The 17,398-nt window shown below is 40.8% G+C and overlaps 1 protein-coding gene across 1 annotated transcript; it reads left to right on the top strand.

Moving 5' to 3' along the window:
• Positions 1–133: 133 nt before the first annotated feature.
• Positions 134–15,505, top strand: LOC104462032 (phospholipase B-like; the record flags this gene model as incomplete). The annotated part of the gene is made up of 5 exons (XM_010073812.1): positions 134–177; positions 4,704–4,787; positions 6,709–6,847; positions 14,016–14,180; positions 15,361–15,505. Coding segments are annotated over exons 1-5 (577 nt in total), but the record flags the coding sequence as incomplete, so codon positions are not given.
• Positions 15,506–17,398: the final 1,893 nt, after the last annotated feature.

The following is a 17,398-nucleotide window of genomic DNA, read 5'->3' as shown; positions in this document are numbered from 1 at the left end:
ACCACGCTGCAGGGGAAATTCCGGGGCTGCTTCCTTTTCCTATTGCTCCTGTTCTCTGACCGAGTGTCTGTGTGGCCATCTCTCTCAAAATCTTGCTTCTCTCTGCCGCAGGTCTTCATTGGCTCCCGGGAAAATGGACTCTTGGGTGAGCCATGGTGGAGGCTTGGGCTGCGGCAGGTCGGTTCGCAGAAGGGGCGGGCGGCTGGGCAGCTGGAGTGGCCCGCCCGAGCTGGGTCCTGCCTGGGGCCGTGCCAGCACCATTGTTCTGTGCCCTCTCTTCAATATGTTATTCGCAGAGGCGCCGATTGGCTCAGCCCTTGCCTGGGGTGGGTCCAGCCTGAAGCTGGGGAAACTTCCAGCAGTTTCTCACAGGGGCTAGGTCAGTGGTACTCCTTCCCCCACTTCCCCCCACCAGCTGCTGAAACCTTGGAGCCGGAGGTGGGGTGAACCCTTAGCAGTTACTTACAGGAGCCACCACTGCAGCCCCTCCCTTGCTGCCAGAGCAGACTCAGAGCTGGGGGAACTCTCAGCAGTTACTTACAGGAGCCACCACTGCAGCCTTTCCCTTGCTGCCAGCAGAGCTGGAGTCCAGGGAAACCTTTAGCAGCTGCTTACAGGAGCCATTACTGTGGCCCCTCCGTGCTACCAGACAAAACCCACCACACAAAACCACAACACTGTGGAAGCGAAGCTGAGGTTTTGTATCAATGAGGAAAAGTTGGGTTTGAGACTGGCTTTTAAAACAGTTGAGTTTCCCACTTTCCTTGAAGGAGTTTAAGTGTGAGAGTGGGTTAAGATGCAAAAGCAGAAGTAGCCAAAGCCTTTCTTTTCTGAGGAAGCTTTTTGAGGACATCCACTGAGAAATCCTCTGACAGTGCAAAACCTGAAAATGCTTACCATCATTAAAATGACTATTAAATACTATACTTACCATCTGAATTAGGGTTGTGTCTATGACTTTGCCCCATTGTACATCTGTACCTGCAGTGGAAGCATACTTCTCACTGGGGGTTACAAATCTAAGCTTTTTCTGTCAGGTCTTGTAAATCTATTTTGGATAAAGAGGGCTTCTCTTTGAAGCTAAGAATAACTATAGAAAATGCTCCAGCTGTGGAGCAGAGATGAATTAGTGATGTACTACCCTGACCCTTGAGAAGATGAAGAGCTTATTACTTCAGGTTTTAGCTGTATGACCTTGGTGGTTTTTTTATTCAGCAAACTGCAACTAATGAATCCTCTTATGCACTGTATTTATGATTTCCTGAACCACAGGAGTAGTGAGAAATCACTAAATTTGCAGATGTTAAGATTGCTCTCAGAGCTCCATTTCTCCTTCTTTATCTTGCCTAGAGATTCACATAATCCTCATTAACATGCAGGCAGATGTTCTTCCTTTGGGACAGTTACACAAGTCTTCTGAAGTGAAACTGGGAAACAGTCTTTCCCAGTCTGTAACTGTATTCCCATCAGACTGCCTGGCCCATTCAGCCTGGCTTCAGAGAAGCTCTCCGGCACCGTTGTGACTTGTTTATGAGAAGGTGTCCCTAGACACTCCCATTCTGCTTTTGCAGACATCAGTATCCATAGTAGTTGCACACAGCTCAACCTCCCTCTTTAAAAACTTGGTAACAACAAGGAAGAGTAACGATATGTCTGGCTGTGGTGAAGGATTTATTTGCATCAACAGCCACTTTAGCTGCTGGAATTAAGATGCTTGCGTCACTTGCCTGTACAAGCACTGCCTCCGGTGTCTCAGTCACAGCCCTCCAGTGTGAATACCTTGGGTATGCCTGGTAATTGAAGTGCCTTCTAGCACATTGCTACCTGTAGCTGGAACAACTCCAAGGTCTCCAGCTGTTTTGCATCTGTTTGTAACAATGACTCCATGAAGCAGAAATGACCCAAGGTGGCTCTTTGCAGGAGCCCTGAAGCCCTACCAGGAAGAGCTCTGATGCGATGCACTATTGGGAAGGTTATGTTGCAAGTCTGATCCCAAGTTGAAGTATAGGTTCCTGCAGAAGCTGTCTGGTAAGCAGGAGCTCCAGTTTTACAGTGCCTGCAGTTTGGAGGTTTTCAGAAATTCTTGGCTAGCTCAGTTCTTGCATTACACTTAAGGCGTGAAGGAGGGTTTCTAAACACAGCTAAGCTTCATGATGTAAGCAGAAGTGTGACAAAAGATCTCTTCTAAAAGTGTATGCTTTGTCCTTAGTAGGAACCTAAGTAGAATGTAAGACAACGAGATTTAAAAGGAAAAAAAGAAAAAAGAAAAGAAACATGCTGTGACTATTTTATCTCAGATTACTGAGGAAGAATTAATCTCAGTTCTAGCTATATAGGTGTGTGGTAGAAAAAGCAATAACTAAGTCAGACCCATTACTAATGAGGGTAGAAACACAGACCTTTTTTAGGGCATGATCTGTCTTTCTAGTGTCGGCACAGGATTCAGATAGTAGCTGTCTATTTTGAGAACATGTAGTTGGGAGTGGAATACATCTAATTCTATTGTCTGTAGCGTCTGGATATCAGACATTTGTTTTTTATCACCGGTCTTTCACGTCTCTGTAAGGTCCAGTCCTATCATCCAGCCAAAAATGTTTGCTCCGGTTTTCTTGGGTATGAGTTCTTTCCCCATCACAAACAGAAGTGTTAATGAGGCCTCACTTTACATGGGGAATGGCAAAGCACATCCAAATCCGTGACATTAAGCACATACTTTTAATCAGTTCCAATTGGGGCATGCCAGGTGCCTAAGAGCAGTATTTAAATTTGAAGCAACATTAATTGTACTCTTCTTTTTTTTTTTTTTTTTTGATATAACCCCAGCTGACCTGAGTCCTGTTATCTTCCTCTCTAATTTGAAGCAGGGCTCTGCTTTGCTGTTTTTAGACTTGAATTCTTGTCCCAGCTTTGTAATTGCCTTTCATTTAGCCTTAGATACAGTTGCAAATCCTTACCTTACTATAATGATCCAATCTACTTCAGAGTATAATACCCTTAAAAAATATGAAATCCACACGCACAGAAGATTTGTTAAAGCAAAAAAACCCCAAAAACCAAAAAAAACCCCCAAAAAACCAAAAAAAAACCCCCACAAAAAACAACCAAACAGGGCAACAGATCCGAACCGCCAGCTTGTGTCTTCCCTGGCACTGATCTGGCACTTTGATGCATCAGTTCATTTACTAACACAGTAGAGCAGCCTTCTTGCACCACCTCGGTGCTTATCTGTCTATATAACAATCTAATTCAAACTGCAAACTGCCAGAAAAATATATTCCCTTTTTTTACTGGATTAGTGTTTTGCCTGAATTTATGCTGACAATTAGATTTGGTAGTCAGAATGGTGCCAGAGCTGAGATAAGGCAGGAGGGTCATGCAATGAAGTACTGAAACAGCTGGGAATGGGTCAGGGAACTGAAAGAGAGGGGAGAAGGTCAGTGGATGATATTCTAATTATCAGCAAATCATTCAATCATCTCTGGCTGTATTCTCAAATTATGCCCTGAGGGAAACTGGGAAGAGCTCCTGTCTGCATCCCTCTCAGTGGAAGTTGCCCTCATGAGTTTTAATACAGGGAATTCTGTCCTGCTGGCATGTACTTTCCTTGAGGCTGGTATTTGTTTCTTAGTTCTGTTTTCTTTCTCTCAGCACTTAGTAAGATCTAATTTTACTGATGACTGATTTAGTTCTACCAACTCCCGACTTCAGCAAAATAATTTTCTGCTGATTTCCACCTAGAACTAAATACTCCTCTCCCCTCCTCCTTTCTTTTTTTTTTTTTTTTTAAATCAGTGGATGAAAAAAAGTGAAGTTTGACCCAAATTATGAAATGTTGCTAAGATAAAAAATTAACAGAATGAGAAAATCCAGAAGTTCTGGTTTGGCTTGAATGAGATGATTACATTTGACCTAAAAATGGAAGGGTGATTTTAACTTTTGGGCTCCTGAGCAATTTTTGGCACTTGATTTAATCTTGAAATGTAAAGTGCTTCACTTGAACAAAACAAACAAAAAAACCCCTGCAACTTTTGTTTCTATTAGTCAATGGGGTTGAAATAGCTACCTGAATTCAACAAAAATAAATCACAATAATTTTGGTATCCATAAAGCTGAATCTATTTAGGGCTGGTATGAGTGGGAGGTTCTGTGGGAACACGTAGGATTAATGTATACATGCTTAAAACAGAGTTTTTGCTTAATTGGTAAGGAAGGAACATGGTTGATGGTAAGTAAAACTTGCTGGATTTAAAGCTGAAATTCTCTCACAACTGAATCGGTAAATGGTATTTTCCTTATCCCTGTGTTTTCTTGGTTCCAGATAGAATAGCTCTCTAGTAAGCTGTTCTTGTGGTGATTTAAATTAAAGTGCTAAGGCTTCCAAGATGCTTCTGGCCTACAAATACTCCCTGAATGTGAAGTTTTGCCATGAAGTAGTTCAATCTCATTCTTGCTTCTCTTTCCATTGTACAGCAGTTTGAGCAGGTATTAGCAAGGTCATTTATTTTAAATTAAATTTCAACAATCCATTTCTGTTACCTTTGCTGTCTATTGTGCATTAAAAATATGAAGTAATTTCTGTGATTAGGAAAAGCTTACTTTGTGGACTGTTGTCCTTGTCTATCAATGCTGGTTGACCAATGGGTTGGTAAGCAAAAGGAAGGGAAGATGCAAAAGAATAACTTCTGCTACTCTTGTTCTTTCAGGCACATGTATGACCATGCTGCAAATATGTATCCGCAGTTAATTAAGAATCCCATCGTTCGAACTGAAGTTCAGAATTTTATGGCGTATGTATTTAGTTATTACAAAATAAATTATTCAAGACTTGGGGTTGGAGGGTGACAGAATTTTTGAGGGTTTTTTATTCTCTTCCTTATGGGCTAAAGAAATTATATGTTTCCTTTCTCTCATACTGAATGCCATTAGTATGAAAAAAAAAAGTTCTAAACATACATGAAGAACGGCATATGCCCTTCCCTAATTCTGATTCTTTCAAAGAAACGTTTAAAACTGTTGCTACAAAGGGGTGTGGATAATGCCAATGAATTCTGAATGTCATTCTAGTCAAAATCATTTTCTAAAAAGCTGGTATTTTGAATGTTTCATGGAACAGTGTGGCCTCTTGGCACTTTTAATCTTTCTAGCACTTTGTAGCCTTTCCTTCCTCTGTTAGGTTAGCTCTTTGTTTATTCTACCGCTGACGTAAATTCTCTTCTAATCACAAAAGTTGTGATTCCCTTTTCTCTTCAGCTGTATAAATCAAAAGTAATTCTGTTCAAATAATGCAGCTACACTGATGGGAAACTACAAGTGGGAGAAGAACCAGGCCAGGTACTGGGAGACTCAGCTGTGATTACTGCTTATTTAAATCTCCTTAGACTTATGTTTTTTTCCATTAAAAATACTTCTGTGAAACTTCAGTCATTTCTGGAGACTATTTTTCCATCTTTCCCTCGTCTTGTGTTTTCAACAAGGGGTTATATATCTGATCTGTTACTGGTGCACATATATAAAGTTGATTAATTTCAGCTTATCCAAAAAGAAGAGCAAAAAGATCTTAGTGCTCCCTTACTATCATTCTTCAGCATTGCTGTCCTCCTTGTGAGAAAAAATGGGCTAGCTACCATATCCATGTGTATGGGTTTTTTTCCAGAATGACTCAGCATAGCAGCTGTATCCCCCAAGATGCATTGTTGGAGGATGGAGGAACTACTAAGTGGCCTTGTACAATTTTTCTGTTGCCTATATGCTGGGCTTTACTTAATAGCAGTCTTGCAAAATGGGCTGCTGTGTTGTCTTGGAAGACTTTAGCCCTGAATGCTCTGACTGTATCCCCGTTTTCTCTGACATACTTCTTCCATCTTGTTACTTTCAGAAGGCTACATCTGGCTGGTTTTGTCACTCATAGTCTGCTGGAAGCATTTGCTTCCTTGCCAGGTTCATTTTCTCTTTTTTTGCTGCCATAGATAATAAATAGATGGATAGATACAGAAGGATGGCAGAGGTGAGAATCTGGTCCTGACTTAGTCTAACAGCTGTGGTTCTTCTGTGGCCCGTTGTGCACAGCAAAGGAGGGAACTCTGGGAGATCCTTATAATGTTGGCTGCTCTTGCCATAGGGTCTGTTCAGCTTGTGTTGCCTCATGCTCTAAACCCTGGGTTATTTGGCTAGTAACCTCTTGATTGGATTTCGCACATGGGATGGTTGTGCTTGTCCTCCCACCTTTTCCTCAGAGGAGCATAGCAGTGGCTCTTAGGCAGTGTTTGAGCAGCAGCAACAGCACGCCTTCATTGCACTTGCACATAGGGGAGAGAAATGGACTCTTCAAAGGTCAGTCTATTTTATCCTGAAATAGGCATTTAAAAGGGAATGGTTCATCTGACCTATCAAATGCTTGTTTCCCTTTACTGACCATAAGGGGATGCTATATCTGATGTATCTGAGTCCCCCACAGAGGTGGAGTCCAACTCTTGCTTTGATAGTACAGTCTGGTAGAGGCACACTGCTGTAGGGTATGTTGCATGGATCTGAACATTCACACCCAGAGGATATAACTTCTATGTTTGCAGGATTTCCAAAGCATGATTTGCCTCAAAACACTAGGAAGATTGGATCATCTGGGTCATAAAACATTTGTCCCTTCACTGCATTATCAGTTATACTCTAAAACAAAAACAAGAAACCCCCAACCTGTTTGTTCCTCTGCAGGAAACAAGATCAATGGACAAGACAACAAATCAGAAATAATAAGGATGACCCCTTTTGGAGGCATGCTGGCTATATTATTGCACAGTTGGATGGTCTGTACATGGGAGCCCTCGAGTGGGCTAAGCTACACAAGCAAACAGTAAGATTACTGCATCTCTTTTTCAGTAGCTGGGGATGGGATGTCAGAGGACAAAGATGGGAGAAGAGAATCTGATATTAAAAAAAAAAAACCAAACAGGAGGATGATTAGTAGCAAGTACTCATCCTGCACACCATTCTACAAAACCTTCAGTGACTGTTCAGTGTTGCTTATGGGACTGAGCACTTAGGTCACGTCACCACAGATTGCTTGCACTGGACTTGGAACCCTTGGCCCTCATGTGCTGATTAGATTGGGTGTGGCTCTTGTATCCACATGTGAATGTTGGAAGGACAGATAATTCTAAAGTGCTTGCTGTTGTCACTTTGCTATTGTTATTGAGCAAATGACCCTCTAGGTATAAAGAGTAGCTGCAACAGCATGAATCAGCACATAGGGAATGTATTAAAGCTTTCATTCTTATTTCCAGGCACCAGATTTCAAATCTTAAAAGCCTCTCTATTTTGGAGTATGCTTTATGTTGCTAAATGTCTTCTCCTTTTCTGTCTTTTAAGTCTTCCTTTACAAAATACATGGTCAGTGCTGCAGCAGACCAAATGGAGTATGGTGGGGTTTTTTTGTGTTTTTTTTTTTTTCAATTATAAGTGTTCCAGATCATCAGCTTGTGTGCAACAGCAGAGCTCCTTTATCTCCAGTAGAGCGGTCGTAATTAACAATGCTGTCTTGAAGTCTAATGTCTAATAGGTTTCTCAAGGTGAGAGGGAAGACTTGAGTAATTGTAGTTGACCCCTTTTTGTCTTGGTTTAACCACATCAAGAATTTAGAGGAGGTGGGAGTGCTAAATAATAAACAGTTGGGTTTTAGTAAAATGCACATCTTTCTTGCATAAAACTTGCTCTGGGGCTTTCATGAATGGGGAATTGGCTCCAACTAAAGGAAAAGACTGTTCACAGTAATGGAAAGATCCATCATGATGGCCCTGAGTTATAGGGAAGATACTAAGAAACCTTGACTTTCTAGGAAGATAACTCATTAATTCCCTTTCATAACACCTCTATGTGAAGAGCCCTGCAAAGCTCGTCAATTTTCTTGGCTGCTTCAGAATCCTTTAGATTCAGATGGGGGGAGAGGAAAGTGCTAGTTTGTGCCTGAGCTATTTCTCTATAGTAAGCATGTTGTACCTGCAATGTGCATTCCCTGATACTTATTTAACTGTGTATTTGATACTAAAAAGCACTGACCTCTGAAGTGACAGAGTCATTCTTAATCCTCTTTTCAAATATCTCACCAGCATGCCTATATAAAAATGGTGTATTTAGTGAAAGTTCAGATATGTGGTTGAGTCTGAAATATCTACATCCTCCATTTTTTTTAATTCAGTGCAGTGGATATATATAGTTCTTTTCCCAAATGTGCCTGGAGCAGATAGTGGGATTTATTTCAACTCACTTCCATGCCATTCACAATTTTAGCTTTTGGCATTGTCACCTATGTTGGGATCCATGTATTTTTATTAAAAGCAAAAATTTTCCCCATGTATGTATTTCTCACTTGAGATGGTGCTGCAGGTACCTCTGTTTGCCAGGACCAGTAAGTTAACATTGGTCTCTTACCTTTGAGTACAGTTTGGACAGCTGTTTTTGCACCTACAGGTTTGGTTTTCCTTGGCATCTACATGATACCTGACAGCTCTGCAAAAGTACGTGCAGTTCACTTTGTTGGATACCATGCTACTTTTCAAATGCTTTTGGGAGATTAGGCTACAACAGGGCTATTCGTGTACGTATTTACTGCTGTTAGGATCCCCTTCAAGAAATGAAGAGCTTGAAGAGTGTTTCTCTGAGCTTACATAAACAATAAAAACAGGTGCCGATACCATGTTACTGACTGGTATTCTACTGACACATCCACTTATTTGAGAATCAACCCAGTTTCTGTAAACTGTCTCTTAAAAAAACAAGCTAAACTAACCGACAAAACTAAACCCTTGAGAAGACCAACAGTATCTTCCTTATTCCTTGTGATTAAATAACTTCTGCCCTCCAAAGCAGCTGTTTTCAACTTTGCTCTTGCAGTACATATTATAAGAATGTTAAAGGTTCTTTTTATTTAATTCCTTAGATTGTTAGTAAGTAGCATGTTTGGCAAATAAATTCACCTGATAAGTGATTTTTTTCCTTATTTTTAAGTATTATACTTCAGTTCAATTAATTCAATGTTGTTTTGATTTTTCTTTGGGCAACAACTGCAATAACAAGTATTTACTATTTCCGTTACTCATTTCTCACCTTAAAAAATAATTGACGTTGTTACGGAAAGCCCCCACAACAAATCCTGCACATTTTTAAAAGCAAATGTCATTCCTATTGCATGTTTTCCTTAGTGCTTTGAGAGTCTCTTCCTCCATCTTTCTTTTGATAGTGTCCTGGGTTAAGCAGAGATAGAGTTAACTTTTTTCATAAGAGCTAGCAAGAGGCTGTGTTTTGGATTAGTGCTCAGAAGAAGGTTGATAAGGAAGGAATGTTTATATTGTTCCCAGGATATTCAAGGTCGTTCAGCCTCTTCGCTCTTCACAGACAGGGCGGGGGGGCTGGGAGGGCACAGCCCCAGCTACTAGCCCAGGATTTGTTCTTCGGTTACTAGATTGAGAACCAGAGTGACCAATAATCTATTCCATAACATACACGTCATGCCCAGTATATAGGTGAGGACCTTTCCTGAGGATCGGCCCTTCGCTTTTTGGTTCCGGTGCCTTTCTGTTTCGGATCTCTCTTCTGGCTCTGGATCACTCTCCCAAGGCCTTTCCCTCCTCCCCCCCCACGCCCCGGTGGGCTCTTGGTCTGGGATGCTCGGACTGTTTCCTCGGTTCTGTGAGTGTGGTGTTTTGGGACCCTCCCCCATACTCCGGAAGGCTTCGGGACCCCTCCCTGCTCTGGGGTTGACTCCCCCTGTTCCGGGATCGTTAGCCGGGAACAGGCTGAGTCTTTATCATTGTGTGGGGGGGCAGTATCACTGTGTATCACTCAGACTCTCCCTTCTCCGGGATCATTAGCCGGAACGGGCTGAGCCTTTGGTCATCGCATGGGGGGAGGGGGGCAGTATCACTGTGTATCACTCATTTGTATATTTGTATATAGTATTATTTTCAATATTATTGTAGTTTAGTTATTAAATTGTCCTTATCTCAACCCACGAGTCCTTTTTTCCATTTACCCCTTTAACTCTCTCCCCTGTCCTTAGGTGGGGGCGGGAGTTGTGTGAGCAGGTGTGTGTGGTTTGGCCCCCAGCCAAGGGCTAACCTGTCACAGATAGATAGTACTTTTGTTTCATTAAAAAAAATCCTTTCTGTGTATCATTTTAGGATTATTATCATCAGGAACAAGTTTATCTCTTGATCTCTAGTGGTGCAGTAGTTTGCATTAATGGTGGTAATGAACATTAGAAATACTGAGAATTTCTCGTGTGTGAGTTGTGTGGTGTTTTTATTTTCTTTTTTTTATCCTCCTATCCCCCCAGAAAAGCCAACCCCAAACTCCCAAAACTGAACCAAAGCCCAACACCTTACGAGCTGTATTTTGTTGCCTTATATTCTGACTGCTATTGTGAAAAACTATGCATACTTCTAAATACAACTTATTACTCTGTAATTACTCTCTATGCGCAGAGGGCAAATTTTCCCTAGTGTCCTAAGCTTAAAAGAAGGCTAAACACTGCAAAAGAAAGAAGGAAAAGCAGGACTTCTCAGCCTAACTCATGAAAGATCAGAGACTTGGGGAAGAGAAAGAGAGGAGGAGATGGATTTCAGAGTTCTTGCATTCCCTCCCTGCCACAACGAATGCTTGTACATGGACAAAGTGCTCTCCTGAACACTGAGAAGCTGGTTGATTAACAAGGATAGGTCAAAAGATGGAGAAAAGGGACTGTGTTTACCAAGTATGTGGATTTCAACATTGAGCACTGGGCAAAGTTGAACAAAATTGTTCCCTTTTTGGGAGAATGGAAACAAGATGTATCAATAGCTAATCTGCTTTTAATCTTGCACATTTCATCTGTCAAGGTTTCTTCTTAGCACTACATGTACCTTTTCAGACTTGCAGGCAGTTGGAGTTTTACATTTTGTGGATTAGTTGATGTGCACTTACTTGAGGAAGACAAATCAAAAGATGTGACTTTCCATTGTCCTGTACAATGCATGGTAGTTCGAAGCTATGCCAAATCTATGTAGTGCTTAAATGAGATTTGAATTATGTGCACACAGACCACTCTGAGATGTTCCATTTTTCTTTTCTTCCCTGAACTTGGAATCATAGATGGTTTGGGTTGGAAGGGACCTTAGAGATCATCAAGTCCCAACCTCCCTGCTATGGGCAGGGACACCTCCCACTAGCCCAGGTTGCTCAAAGCCTCATCCAGCCTGGCCCTGAACACCTCCAGGGATGGGGCATCCACAACTTCTCTGGGCAACCTGTTCCAGTGCCTCACCAGCCTCACAGGGAAAAATTTCTTCAGGTCTGCTTCACCTGAATATTGTAGAACTGTTGTGTCTGCCACAAATAAATGAGCCTTACTATAGAAAGAAAATTTGGTGTCGACTCTGAACTGTTTGATAGCAGTACTAGTACATTTTTTTTTTTATTCCTATATGTATGAAGCATATGCTTTGTAGTGTACTGTTCTAAGCTTTTTTTAATTGCATAACGTCTGTCCTGCAGGGCTGTTTAGGTGCTTCTATTGAGACTCGCATGAAAGCTATATATATTAAATTTCTGTATTTTGAATTTGATATTTACAGGTTTCATTATGAATGATGTAAATATCTGAATACATTTTCATGTTAAAGTGTGACACTATTCCATCTGGTTTAGCAACATTTTATATCCAGTAAACAAGCCCAACCCTTTTGTCAAGACAATTTCTGAAGGAGGGGCACTCAAAGAACATTAAGCCTTTTCATCTGCCTAGTACTCTACCAACGCTGTGATTAATCTTGGGCTTGTCTGCACGGGAAATTACTCTTGAATAAGGAAGTGTCAGAGTTTTAGGTAGTACAATGATTCTAGGATAGCTCTCTACTTGTACTTCCTTATTTTTTATTGCAAATGTGCATGCATGGGGAAGTTACTGGAAAACAATTGTTACAGAATAATGTCTATTTCAATGTCCTATGTAGATAAGCCTTTAAGGCTGGTTCTCTCCTGTCTAATCCCCTTTCTAAGTTTATTTCTCCTTATAGCTAATGTAACTCAACCTCAATTGAGTACTTAACAGCCTAGTTCCTCTTTTACCTCTCTGATATTTTGGCTGGCTTTGGGAGCTGGCAGTGTAATCACACCCAGTGGAGCCCTAAGAATTTACATTACCTTTGCTTCTTTGTTTGAGTGGGTCTTTCCTCCTGCTTTCTGGCCATCTTTCTGCGTGTAGAGTTCCGATAGCTCACTTGCCTGGTGCTTTTGTTCTAGCTTGAATGGACTTCCTAGTAGTTACTGAATTTTTGACTTGAAATGACTGTAAGATGACATGGAAGAGTGAAACTTAAGATAACAGGCAATTCCAAGTGATGCTGCAGTGGTATGAGTGTAGCTACCTGTAGATGTTGCATTGAGGGCAGGTTTTATGGAGCAGAATGTGTACTTGCCAAATGGAGAGCAAGTAAAATTAAAATGTCTCAGGGCTGGTTGAGCATTCTCACATATAGCCCTGTTTGCTCCCCTCCTGGTGGTACTGTACAGTAGTGCCTGTGTAAATTGGACATTGGAAAACAGCTTCTCCTCATTGTGTGGTGGGCTTGCAGACCTTTAAGTGCAGCTGAATGGTGAAAAATTGTGCTGAAACAGTGTAAAGTCTCTTCTATATGGATTCCAGTGAGACTGCAGTTTTTGGGGCTTATTTGTAAATGTTTCATACTACTGAGTTGCTTGAAACTATCCAAAGATACATCTCTTGATGTTTATCAGTTGTGGCCTTTTGCTGCTCCCTGTCTGTGTCCTTACAGCAAAACCGTGATGAGCTAAAGCAACGTAGCATATGTGAGAGTTTGCTTTGGATTTCCTCAAACTATAGCTGCTGTTAGGGCCTTCTGTGATGCATGGTTGTGAGAATGGCTTATTTCTCTCACTTGTCTTGGTAAGCATTGTGGGAAAGTTTAATTCCTTCCTATGGGTTATATAGGCTAGAGTCTACATTATTTTTTGTTTTCCTGTTGGTTATTCTCTCTGCCAAAACAGCAGATGGATAATATAGAATTCGGCCTTCTGAATAAAAAGTAAATGGATTTGGCACTGTTTATTTTTTCCATGTCTCCCCTTTATAGGGGTTTGTAGAAAGGTCAGCTAATGGTTTAATAATAGTGACTTATATTGCAAGCAATGTGTTTCTTTGCTATATGATTACGTCTCATTCTAAAATTACAGTTCATAGCCCTACAGTGATGTGTGTTCTGACTTCTTTTCCTTAAGCCTTTCTTTAACGAAAGGTGTGGTGCAAGCAAGAGCAGGAAAGATTTAGAAAATGGTCTTTGAAGGTTGAGGTTAGACCACTGTTAAGTTTTTATGTTTGAAGAGGCAAATTAAGAAAAGGTTCTAAAGAGCATGCTGCAGAACAAGCTGTGTGTAGTTAACCCTGGCTAGCTCTAAGGATAAGGGGTTTTTGCAAGCATGTAGCATAGTGGGGTGCCTTTTGTCCGACTTCCTCACTTCAGCTAGTTCCGGACTTCATTAGTATTGTTAATATATCTTGCTTCCCTTGTTTGTTTCCTGCTCCTCAGTCCTGGGGATGTCTTAAATTGCAGTCTTTATAAAAATCTGGAAAATCCCAAGAGTGTTTGTTAATGTAAGGCTCTTCAAAGGCATCTAGATGAACAAAAATAATTTGAAATTTTACTATTACCCCAGCATAACAGTGACAGCAGACTGATTGGTGTGCTGTTTTCAAAGACACACAAAAGTTTTCTCAGTTACTGCTAGCATCTCCTTTTTTTCCTCAGAAATGTTATCCTTGATAATGCCACTGCAAGGGCCAGACCCTTAAAGATACCTAGGTGCCTAATTTGACAGGGAGTTTGAGCATCTGGGCCTTGTGAGCAGCTATTTCATAGACCATATAAGAGCTTCCTTTGTGAGCAAAAGAAAATTTCTAACAGCTGAGACTGTCTTGATGCTTCTCTGTCTGAAAATGCTTTTTGTGGTCTCTCTTTTCTGCCTTTCCTCAGCCACTGAGTATGTTTGATGTCCAATTTCTGAATGCAGTTGGAGACCTGTTGGACCTCATTCCTGCATTGTTTGAGTATTCTGCACGGAGTGGACAATGCAATGTGGAGCCAGGAGGCCATGGGAAATATCAATGGGATATGGGTCATTGCTCTGCACTCATCAAGGTGAGCACCAAGAACTTCATCTTCAGTGACTGTGTTGATTTGCAATGTCATGAGTCTGCATTTCTGGAGTCTTCACTGTTTCAGCTGAATGTGTGTAAAGAGACTCCTGTCAATCAGGGTGCTTTATGCAGTTGTCATTTGTGCCTCCGTAGGATTTTGGGTCCAGTTTTGCTCACTTGTGTTCAAGGGCAGGGAAAAAACCAAACCAAAACCAAACCACAGATTGACTATGAAAAGCTGCTAGAATTACTAGGCAATGGAGAACTACTATGGAGAGGAGACTGGAAGAGGGTAACTTGTTTCACCTAGCCAAGTGAAGTCTGAAAGGGGGTATTGTGACTGTCTACAAACACACTGGGCAAAAAAAGCAGGGAGGAAGGGAAAGGATTACTTAAACTAGAGGACAGTGCAAGCACAACAACAAATGGGTGCAAGTGACTGATGTTTTCTAAGTAATAACAGTGACACTCTGGAACAGCTTTCCAATGGGAGTAATGGCAGAAATAAATGCTTTTAAGGTAAATTTCTTATCTATCATGATGGCAATTAATTTTTTTCAGTTAAAACTGTCAAAGATCGAGTCAGCATATGGAGACTGCATGTATCCCAGAGCAATGATATTCACCTTAAATTGAGAAGCAGTCATTCAAGCGTTTGCTTACAGCAAGAGGTTTCTGAGCTAACAACAAATCTTAGGACAAAGGAAATAACTTTGAAAAGATGTACTATCAATATATATTTACCATTTCAAAATGAATTTACTTGTATTTGCTTTCATACTTTAAAGTAACCCAGAGGCGTTTTCACAGAAACAGGATGTTCTAAGTTAATGTTGGATATATTTGCAGAGAGCTGATCTGAATGTGTAAGTACAAGTATTCAAGAGGAAACCGGGGGAAAAAAACATACCATGTGATGCAGGTGTCACAAAAAATCCTAAGCTGTTTCATTTTGAAAAATAACAATTAATTGTGTGAAAATAATACATGGGCAAGAATTATTTCCAGAGGTTTCAGAAATTCATTAAGTACACAGGTTAAAAGCACAAAAATCTACTCCTTGAAAAATGCAATTAATCAAACTACTTAAAACAACTTGTTCTCCCAGTTTCTATCAAGTACAAAACATGTAGAATATAGTAGGGTCTGCAATTATTAATCTTTCTGCTTCTGTTTTCCAGGTTCTACCTGGATATGAAAATATCTATTTTGCCCATTCTAGCTGGTTTACATATGCAGCCACACTGAGAATATATAAGCATTGGAACTTCAATATAGCTGATCCAGACACCAGCACTGGCCGTGTCTCATTCAGCAGTTACCCAGGTAAAGTCAAGAAACCCAAAACCCGAAACCCAAACCAATGCAGATATCCAAGGTGGCATGGGCCATCTTACTGTCTTGCAGATGTCTTTTCTATAAAAACAATGATACCTCAACAAGCACTGGCTTCAATCTACCTTAAAACTTTCAGCCACAGAGAGGATAAAACATAATCTTCAGTTTTCTGGCTTGTTGTTGTTGTCTTTTGTTGTTGATTAATCACCTTCAGTACTCTGAATAGTACTAGTTAAATTTTCTACCTCTGTCACAAACATACTGCTTTGAATTCTGCTGGTGTAGTCTGCAGTCATCTCAGCTGTTGAACTTCTCACCTTGCCTAAAGCATTCGCATGTTTGATAATAACAGTTTTGAACACTTCTGTTTACCGCTGCAGCATGACTCCTGTTGTAATGGGATTGTTAGAGAGTATCAAACACTTAGCCATTTGAAATTGTATAGACTTCTTTGGTGTTGGGTTAGCAAACTTTAAGTTGTCATTCCCCCTCCACCATCTCCCTCTTACAGCTTCTCTAGAAGCTGTTGCAGAGGGAAGTATTTTTTATACTTGCTTTGTGTGTTAGTAATATAGCCAGCCAGAATATTTAAAACCTCCCTTGGGAAGATTAGGCAGCATATAATAGTCTCAAGTTTCCTGGAGGAATGTTAGAGATTGCCAGCAGTTAATGTTTCAGTGTACTCTGCTACAGTAGCACCAAGAAATGTGAACATGAAAACCCAAAGCAAACCTGTGACTCTATGAGTAGGCATTGCATAAGTTTTTAGAGGTGGAATTTCAAATTAAAAAATGCCCACACACTCAAGAATCTTCATAAACTTTTTAAAGTGAAGTATGTGTCATAGGGAGACTCTCTGATTCTGAGGAAATGTTGTTGGTTGAAGATTTCAAAATGTGCTTTGTGAATTCCTGTGCTTGCCTTACTACAAAGGCAAGGGTCCTTCATGGCAGGGACTCCTGAGACTGTGACTGGGAAACTGTGTTGAAAACCAGCTGCGTTCATTTCATGTTGAAAGCAATTTTTTTTTTTTTCATGTGCGGTTCTCACCCTCCTTAGTGACTCTCAGGAATGCAGCATTTTCTGGCAACTGAGTTTTTTGCTTTGAGGAAGGAGTAGAGGTATTGTGGAAAATGCCTAAGTGTGCAGCCTTTCAAGAGTTTGGGTTTATCTCCGATTCCCTTGGAGGAATTTCACTTGCTTGTTGCAAGGAATTTTGCCAAGCTCATGTAACCTAGTAGAAAGTCAAGGTTTCTGTCTGAGCTCTGTTCATCAGCAGAATGCATAGACTGTTATTCTGGATCTCGTATCTCTCGGCAGAAATACTGTTGGGGATAGTACTATCCTTCAGGAGAATGTGTCTCTGTTCAGCAACTGTTGCATGCTGCATTGTGCTGCAGATTCAAACTGGGGATCAGGATCAGCCCTGCAGAGCATTTATTATATTATTATTAGTGATTACAGCATTTATTTTAGTGATTACAGTTATTATTTTATTTTTATGGTGATGGCTCTGGGATCCTTTTGTGCACTCTTAGGATAAAGTGAAATACAAATCTTCTGTTTTGATGAGACTGATAAAGCACTCTGTATGGGAGGATACCTGAAAACCAGCTAATACTACGCTAAAATGGTCAAGGTCTGTTCACTAGTGTACGAAATCCCAGTGCACTTCCCTGAGACTGTTGAGGTCTGCAGAGATGGCTCATTGAAAAGGTTGCTTGTGCCAGGTAGGCTTTGACGCGGTAATGTGGTAAGGTGCACTTCTACCAACAAAACTGAGTTAGAACTGTTGCAAAACCTAGTTCCTATGGGTACAGTGGTATGCACAGTGCACTCACTGGCCGCCTAATTACAGGATGCAATCACAAGCACTAGGCA

This window comes from Pterocles gutturalis, unplaced genomic scaffold (assembly GCF_000699245.1).
Source record: "Pterocles gutturalis isolate BGI_N339 unplaced genomic scaffold, ASM69924v1 scaffold43257, whole genome shotgun sequence".
Lineage (NCBI taxonomy): Eukaryota > Metazoa > Chordata > Aves > Pterocliformes > Pteroclidae > Pterocles > Pterocles gutturalis.
The sequence above is the reverse complement of the archived record's forward strand: the minus strand, read 5'-3'. Positions and strand labels throughout refer to the sequence as shown.